At 38.0% G+C, this 8,728-nt stretch overlaps 1 protein-coding gene across 4 annotated transcripts in view; it reads right to left on the reverse strand.

Annotated features, from left to right (window-relative positions):
- cacna1g (calcium channel, voltage-dependent, T type, alpha 1G subunit) overlaps positions 1-8,728 on the reverse strand; it is a gene marked incomplete at its 5' end in the record, with an annotated part of 89,231 nt that overhangs the window by 10,989 nt on the left and 69,514 nt on the right. For all 4 annotated transcript variants that reach the window (XM_014028714.1, XM_014028715.1, XM_014028713.1 and 1 more), the window contains 2 exon segments: positions 6,296-6,448; positions 7,972-8,391. In XM_014028714.1, coding sequence (XP_013884168.1) covers positions 6,296-6,448; positions 7,972-8,391 — 573 coding nt within the window.

The following is an 8,728-nucleotide window of genomic DNA, read 5'->3' on the forward strand; positions in this document are numbered from 1 at the left end:
CTCGGTACCTAGGTTTATAGGCGTTAGAGTATTTATAGCTTTGACTTTAGATTTTAGATTTTAATATTCCCATACCTTGAATAACGCCATATGCACACAAATGGTTAAATGAGCGATAGGACTAATGAATTTATTCAGGCCGCTAATAAGGAACTCAGCGAGAGTGATTTAATAATGACAACTAAAAATTTAGTGGTATTGCTTCGTCCGTAATGTAACCTGCATTAACGACAGTGTTTCAGGCTACAAGGAGAAGGCAACAGGTCAAAAAAAGGTATATGAGTATAAGTTATAAGCAGAACTACATTAACATAAGGTGAAAAAGTTATAAAATCCATCCATCCATCCAATTTCTGTACACGCTTCTTCCTTTTCAGGGTTGCGTGGGTCACTGGTGCCCATATCCAGCAGTCACAGTGCGAGGGGCGGGGTTCACCCTGGACAGGTCGCAAGTCCATCACAGAAGTTATAAAATGCTAGAAGTAAAAGACAAAAGCCTAAATAAATAAATAGGTTTTACTTTTAGCTTTGAACWTGGTGAGGTTAGAGGAAAATCTAYTATGTAGGGTGGTGTGAGGCCATCAGAATCTTTGGAATCAGATAACAGCTTAAAGATAGAAGACAGGYTTGATGGTAATTAATAAACGAGCAGCAGGTTTTGTACAAGTTGTGGATAAGTGAGAGCAAACTGATTACTACTGAGGTGTGAGGGAGTACATTAATCAAGCCTAGAGCTCACAATAACATTTGTGTTTTAATTTAATACAGCTTTAAAAGATGGAAGATGCTGTTTTTTTATTTGTGGTAGATGGGAAAATTAGTGATTTGCAGCCTAGTGAAAAATGTAGGACACAGTGTGATAGTTCCTTTGTGAAAATGTTTTCTAGTGGCAGAACATGGTTAATGAAGGATTTAATTTGTGGGGGAATATTGGATTACAGTAGATTTTGTTAGGGACTCTAGCTGCACAACTCACTTAAGAGATTGAACTGTAGATGCGGGTTTTAGCAATGACTTTACAGCGACTGACTTGCTGGTGGACGAACCTCGGGGTACACAGACACGGAGTAATTCAAACTTTAGCTTTTCCTAAAGCTTTTCCTAACTTTTCCTGAGTTAAGTTGATTTGCTGAGGTAATAGCATTCACATTTTAAACATAAAKCTGAGGACAACGGGTTCTTCTCAGCAGTGAAGGAGTTAAACHTGGATAGTACCCAGGGAAATGTTAATTTACGGGCTAAATGACCGAGAAAATTGTGTACTCCCATTGAAAATGGAGATGAGAAGCTATATTTCAATGTACAGTGTACTAGCTAAATTAAAAGGGTTTTCTGGTTAATAAAAACAGAGTCCAAATAACTTAATAAAATAAAATAACCTACTGGAGAGTGTCTGAGGTGAAGGATGTAAAATAAAAAAAGCCACTTCCTACCAATTAATTATCACAAAAGCAGAGGTGTTTGTCTTAGGGTGTTTGTTCTGATAGGTTAAGGTATAAATAGTGAAAATGTTAATTGTAGGTGCAACATTGGTGTATGTGTGTTACCATGTGTTCTTTCTCTTAGCCTAAACAAAACTGAATGACGTTCTGACGTCTGACGTAAAAGGTAAAACCTCCAAGGGTGTAACCAGGAAGAGATGTACATTATAAGCTGAATTCATTATTATACTAGAAAGAAAGTTGTCAGGGTGTTAATCTCTGCTTCTGAGCAGAGTTGCGCTGCTGTGTTTGGGTTTTCCTGATATCAGCCCAAGGTCTGACTTGAGGCCTGGGTGCTGAGTGCTGTATGAACCTGATTGGAGTCAGAGGACTGAAAATAAAGTTTTAAAGAAAAAAATTAGCTGAATCATGTTTATTTTTCGAATAATTTGGTAGTTAAAGGTATGGTGTTGAATTCTCTGTTTCTGAGCAGGGTGGTTCGGCTTTGTTTGGGTTTTTGTGAGGTGAGCCCAGGGCCTTACTAAGGCTGGGGTTGTATAATTWATCTTTGTGTGAATATGTTTTCTTTATTTAGTGTAGAGACCCTATAATGGTTAAAAGGACGAATGACCACTAATACCCTTTAATGAGATTGATATTTCGAACTGATATGATAGCTGTAATTGGATTTGCTGCAGCATAAATTCATAGAATTTGTGACAAAAAGACAATAGCGAAGCGATTTACAATGTCTAATACACATTTTCATCAAGYTCTAAAGGGGGAATAATTAATTGGGATGGGTTTGTTGTTGCTTTGAATGTGAACATAATAAATGATAACTTTTTGTTTTATAGGAACTAAGTTATATTTTGGCCAAACGGAGTAACTAACCTGAAAAGGGGGGGAGTAGAATGTGTAACTGAATGATGGAGAAATGGTGACGTCCCCTCTCCCAGAATACACCTGGAAATTTGAAGGTTTTAAAGATGTGTTGTAGGTATATAACAAATTTGTTATATGCTAAAAGGATCAACTAAAATGTCATACAGCCGGTAGAGACATCAGTTCAATCCCAGTGAAAGAGGTGGTGATTCTGTTTCATCGTTGCTCTGTGAATAGATCATTCAGAGCAAGATTTTTACAGGTCATGACAAGCCTCGATTGGGTGAAACTGATAGGACAAAGACATTGGATGAAAGAAAGAAAAAAACTGCTTCCAGTGCGAAAACAACATGRATGATAATGTTTAACTGTATCATTTTGACTGTGTCAAAACATAACAAATTCCACAGGTCTCGAGCTTGGAGTAATAAAATTTTGGCTTACAGATGGAAATTTACAAGGTTTCACTGAGGTGGTGAAAATRAAWGTTTACTTTTCAGGACAATACAGCGSATGATGTCAATCAGATGTGAGCAACTGAGATGTGAATAACTGCYCATGCGTAACCATTCTCTTTCAGGATTTATAATTTAAGTTGGTGATGCTTACAGGGGGTACAATGACTGTCGGATGTTTAGTTACAGTTTATATTTATTATTAAAAGACAGTTGTACGTGTTAGGCCTGAAGGTGGCAGTAGGGAGATACATTGTGGTTAATTGAAATGATGGTGTGTGGCTGTTGAATTATGTTWTTAGTGTGATCATTGTAGGARAGTTAGATGAYCATTTGGGTGGTTTCACATTGAAGTGGTATATTCTTTGGCTAATTTCTACCAGTAAGGGGGTCTGTGGAGATGGTCTAGCAGTGATTTCTCAGTGGCTGGTAAACATGGTGAGAATAGAATTATAAAACAGCTTGAGTCTATAATGTTGGCTGGGTAGTGGTCTGATTACATTTATGATGGTTGGTGTTGTTAGTAGCTTAGGGCCGTCTCCCAGACAAKTAGCTGSAGCATCTTAGAGCAACATCCACCTTGTGGGATGTYGGATGAGACAAGAAGAAGATGCCCTCCCTGGGACCATCACACTATCCATACTAGGAGGACAAGGAGTGAGAGCATGGAGTAAAAAGCCCCAAAGTCTATAGCTGAAAATTTTAGATATAYAATGATAACACTGAAGTAGTTACACTCACYTAGTCGGACATGAAAATTTGTAGGTTAATGAGTCGAGTGTAAATGATTTTTGTAAAATGTTGTTWGATTTTTCCTTTGTTTTTCATTARTGATTCATTTTATAGAAGTGACACATTAAGCAGGATATGTTTAYAAATGTTTTAAKATTTTGGGTTATTTGTTTAATGTTCTTTGTATGGATTAATTGTTGAGGAGCTAAGGTTAAATCTTAATATGCAGAGATGTTGTTATTAACTGGGTCAGTCTGATGTGGAGGACAGGCGGAGATGGAACAGTGCMAAGGACTTGTTCCCGACGGTGGGCCAAGTTCTGGAACCTCTGGCCTCAATTAGAATAAACACAGCTGACCTGGTTGGTATTTGACAATAGTTCAATTTATGTTTTCTATTTTGATTGGGGTGGAATAAATGGACCATATTACTTTATATCAGGGGTGGGATGTTAGAAAATTTCCACGTTGTGCTGTATCGCTTAGGGTAATTTGCTTACACATTTGTGCCTTAATGCGAACATATAGCTTATTATAAATTTCTTATTTTAGTTCACATGATTTGGTCATGTGAAAAGGGGGATTGAAGAAATTTATATTTATTAGAGGTTAGTACTGATGTTAAAAACACAACACTACATTTTTTAGGTTTTCATTTTTATAATGTTGACAATGTTTAATCTATTAGGTTTTGATTAATATAGATTATTATTATATGTCCAAATAATATAACAACACATATTTAACCGTTATGAGAACAGTAGGTGAGAATTTTGTATGAATGCCTGTGATTAAGCCGTAGGTCAGTAGGGGGCGAACGCAGGCATTGAAGACCCTGTTTGTGGTTTCCTGTCAGCTCCGGTGACAATAAACCAGAATTCTGGTTTTGTTTGGTTTATTCCTTCTACAAATCATATTATTTAACAGTGATGTTTTTTTATTGACTTCAGTCTTTGAACACATAACAGTGAATGATGACAGGTTTGAGAGGCCACTGCAGAAGATAAATGGTGTATGTTCACAGGGGTCAAAATAGTCTGAAAAACAACAATTTTAAGWGTAGTTCAAACTCAGGATGGAGAATTGCATCAAAGTTAAAATTCAGTGCAACCTTTGATTCTCTCAGAAATCTGTCTCTTTGTGTATAAATTTGCTTTAATCAATCAAACACTRACGGAATCTGACTGAACTTAATCAAATTTAAATGATTTTGAATAGAAAGTGATGAACACTTACACAAATTTATATCTAAATTCTTTTGAACATAGTTTCATTTGGTTTATTTGGCTTAAACAATAAAAATAATATTTGAATGTCAGGAGCCAGTATTTTATAAAACAATCAGAAAACKAAACTTATTTTTTTAGGAAACAAGTATTTTGTCTGATGTTCCCGGAAGCTGATGAGGACTTAAATGAATCTTTTGCCTCTGTAAAAAGGGACAGCAGGGAGCTCAAGTTTAATCAAAGTGATACATGTAAGTTCAATTTCATGACACTGGTGTCACAATAACAATAAAAATATACACAAGATAATGCAGAGAAGAATCTGAACAACTTTGTTTAGAAACTAAAAAGCTGTGTATGTTATAGAGGAGTGGTGAATAATTTACAAAGTGAAGAGAAAGCTAGCAAAATAAACTATGAGCTAATTTGAAAAATAATAACTTAAGAGATCAACAGTGAGATGGATGTTTACCTTTCAGGCTTTGTTAATATCCTACAGGACCACTTGCTGCTGACAGGAGTGAACTTTATAACTAACTCAGGTTTTGGCTTCTCAGTGGGATTTCACTCACCCTCTGGTTATCTTTCTTTTTTATTGACTTACAACGTATGACTTCATTGAAATTCAAAATTTATTAGGACCCTCACATGTGAAGCYTAAGTGGGAGTCATGTTGTTTTCGTACTGTTTTTTTTTTTTGTTCAGTGATTTTTGGTCAACCATAGCACAAAAACGGCTGCACATGAAATTTCGCAGGACTGTAGATGAGTCCGACCTACACTGCGCCAGCCAATGGTTTTACGATAGACCCCATATTTGAGGAGGGMGCTCCATCCAAAGAGGGGGTGTCATGCTTATAACTCAGAAACTGTTCAACATAGGAACTTCAGATTTTTTCTGTTGTTTAGCTCTGATGAAGCTCTATCCTTCAGGCCCACCAATCAGTGCCCCCCCACAATTTATCTGAAAAAGGGGTATCTGGACATACAAAAATGGTTATAACTCAAAAACTATTGAACATAGGCGCTTCAGATTTCTTTTGTTGTTTAGCACTGATAAGGGGCTATCCATCAGGTTAACCAAGTTCTAACCAATAATATGTCTACATATAATCCTACTCATTAATAAATGTCCATGGGGAATATTCTAGAAAAGTGACACTTTTAAGAGCTAACTTCAAGTTCCACATAATTAGGTAAATATAAGACTGTGGGTAATCTAAGTATTTAAATATTTCAGTGTTTATCTAATAACCCCCTGAATCAACACCAGTAAAACTGAATACAGAAATGCAGGCCACTGCCAAGCAAGAGTCAGCATGAAGACCAAGAAATTCAACACAGAGGTCAGACTAAATTGTGGATTTTGCTTTTTTTTTTATATCAATTCATTCATGTTATATGTTTTAGTACCTCAATACTTTTACCATCTCTACATGAGAATTAACTTTCACATGCTAAATGCCAGTTYTGATTGTTGCACAGCTAAAACCGTCTTAAACTACAAGTTGCAYAGTAAGAAGGACTGGATGAAATGAAGAAAGTGAGACGTCTGTAGTGTTTCTGGTGATTATTGACCTTCTTGTCGGTGCTGTGCTTGCTGGGTCTGGGAGGCAGCGCGTAGTAGTGGCAGATAGAGCCAGACAGGTTGTCCATCAAACTCAACTCTCCCTCCATTGAACCCTGGATGACCAGGGAGACTGAGTCAAACTGAGCTCTCCGCTGGATACACTTGAATAGTYCAGAAAGAAGAAAGGAACAGAAAGGGAGACACAAATGGGGAGGAGAAAATGTAGAGTTAAGACAAAAATGGGAAATAAGTGACAGATAAATAAAAACAGAAATACATAAATACATGCGGAAAGAAAGRCACAACAAAAAGAGTAGGAAAAAAGAAAGTCAATCAGGTAGATACAGATATGCAAACAGAAAAAAACAGAAGAAAAAAAGCTGAGAAACTAGATAAGAACTATACAGTGTTTAACAACTAAATAAACTGCAATATAAAATGTTTCCTTTTCTACAGCCAATACTGCTCACATGCACAATCCTTCAAACCCACAGGAGGGCACTACAGCACTGCAGCASAGACAAATGCAGACTATCCTAAAGAGGAAAAATGACAATCACAAGACTTCTARTTCCTTTCCCAAAGGTTCCCCACTGTCTGAAAATAGCTGTTGAAAGTGAACAACAAGACCTCAGGGTTCAGCTTTCCCATGGCACTGTGACCTGTCTGTGACTGGCATGGTGCCTGCAGGCACCAGCCACCCCACCACTTCTCACACACACACACACACACACACACACACACACACACACACACACCCCAGCCCACTGTACGTCCTGCAGAAACAGGTAAACAAAAACAGAATGTGTGTAGAACACCAAACACAGCAGGAGGAGAAAAAAAGGCAGACAGCGCAGCGCAGTGGGGCAGTCTGGGTCGGACAGAGTTCAGCCGAGGCTGCGGTAAAGAGCTTCGTGATCCAGGGAGACAACACAAGTCAGTCCCAGACTGAGGTGACTTGTTCATTTTAAATGAAATATGTCATCAATCATTGTATATGTAATGAAACTTTACTTTTTATAAAACATAATTTGTTTAGAACAGAACGATCAGAAATGTTAGCTTGTCACATTCTCTCGTCCTGACCACACCTCGGCGCCCCCCTCCTCCGTCCTGCACTAACCACTGTAGGCATTTTTAAAATTTTGCCTTGGGGCGGAGTTAATCCTTTCACGGGGTGGGGGGGGAATACACTTTAATGACCATCACCCTGTGTAATTAGGGCCTAACAACTGGAGTTTCTGTCACTAAACCAAAATTATATATATTTTTAATTATGTTTATTAATTTGTCTTGTCTATTATGACACGTGCAGCTGCCTTTCTTGGTCAGGTCACCCTTGTAAAAAAAWGTCTTGATCTCAATTTAAAAAAATCTGGATTAAAAAAATAAAAATTCATCAGACACAATGAATTTCACTGGATTCACTGTACATTTGCAGTTGCAAACCTCTAACTTTAGTTAAAAGCCCATTTACCCGTGAAATAATGAAACTACCTTTTTCTCTTTTGTTATATTATGAATTTGAAATATAACAAATCACTCAGGAGAATGATACTGAGGCATGTCTAAAATACCAAACAATCCTAAAAACAAAATGCAACATTGACACCCCAGCATCTAAACGTAACACCAACTCTGCTACATGCACCAGACACATTCTGCAGAACAAAAGGTCAATTACCTCCAGCTGTGGCTCTGGACATGGTGGTTCTTCTTTGATGTTTACAGTGTCTCTGGTTATATCAGCAGTGAGTGAGTCCATAGGACATTCCCTCTCCTGCTCCATTTCTGCACCTCTAGTAGACCTCCAGGGGGAACCCCCTGAACTCGACCTGTCCATGCCCAGTGCAAGAGGGTTGAGCTGGGGCGACCTTGCCTCCACTTCCGCCCCTTCCATCTGGAGCTCCAGCTCCAACTCTGCTTCAAGCTCTGCTTCCTCCTTTGCCTCTTTGTTGCTTTCTTCCAGGTGCTTCATCAGGACCGCAATGACCACGTTTACCAGCACAAACTGAGCAGTCAAAACGAATGACACAAAGTAAATGGGAGAAACCACAGTGTTGTAACAGGTGCCTGTGTCCTGGGCGCAGTCCCTCAGTGTGTCCTGCAAAAACGGTATAAACACAACATGAGCATATTGTAACACCAATAAAGTTATACTTTTTTGAGGCAGTTATTACTAATTGTGTATGCATGACAATATTAGATTTATAAAAAAAGCTTATTTTACATTTTACTTTCTGTCTCTATTACAGATAATAGTTGTACATTTCTGATCTGTGGCTGAAATGATCTGGACACACGGCTAGTAAACTGATACAGTAAAGATACAGGAACTGCAGAAAATCAACACTGAGCTTTTATGTGAACTTCTGGACGGGGTCTTCTCTAATGAAACGTTTCGTCTCTCCTCCAAGAGACTTCTTCAGTCTGAGAGTTTC

The sequence above is a fragment of the Austrofundulus limnaeus genome, unplaced genomic scaffold, assembly GCF_001266775.1.
Source record: "Austrofundulus limnaeus strain Quisiro unplaced genomic scaffold, Austrofundulus_limnaeus-1.0 Scaffold801, whole genome shotgun sequence".
Classification (NCBI taxonomy): Eukaryota; Metazoa; Chordata; class Actinopteri; order Cyprinodontiformes; family Rivulidae; genus Austrofundulus; species Austrofundulus limnaeus.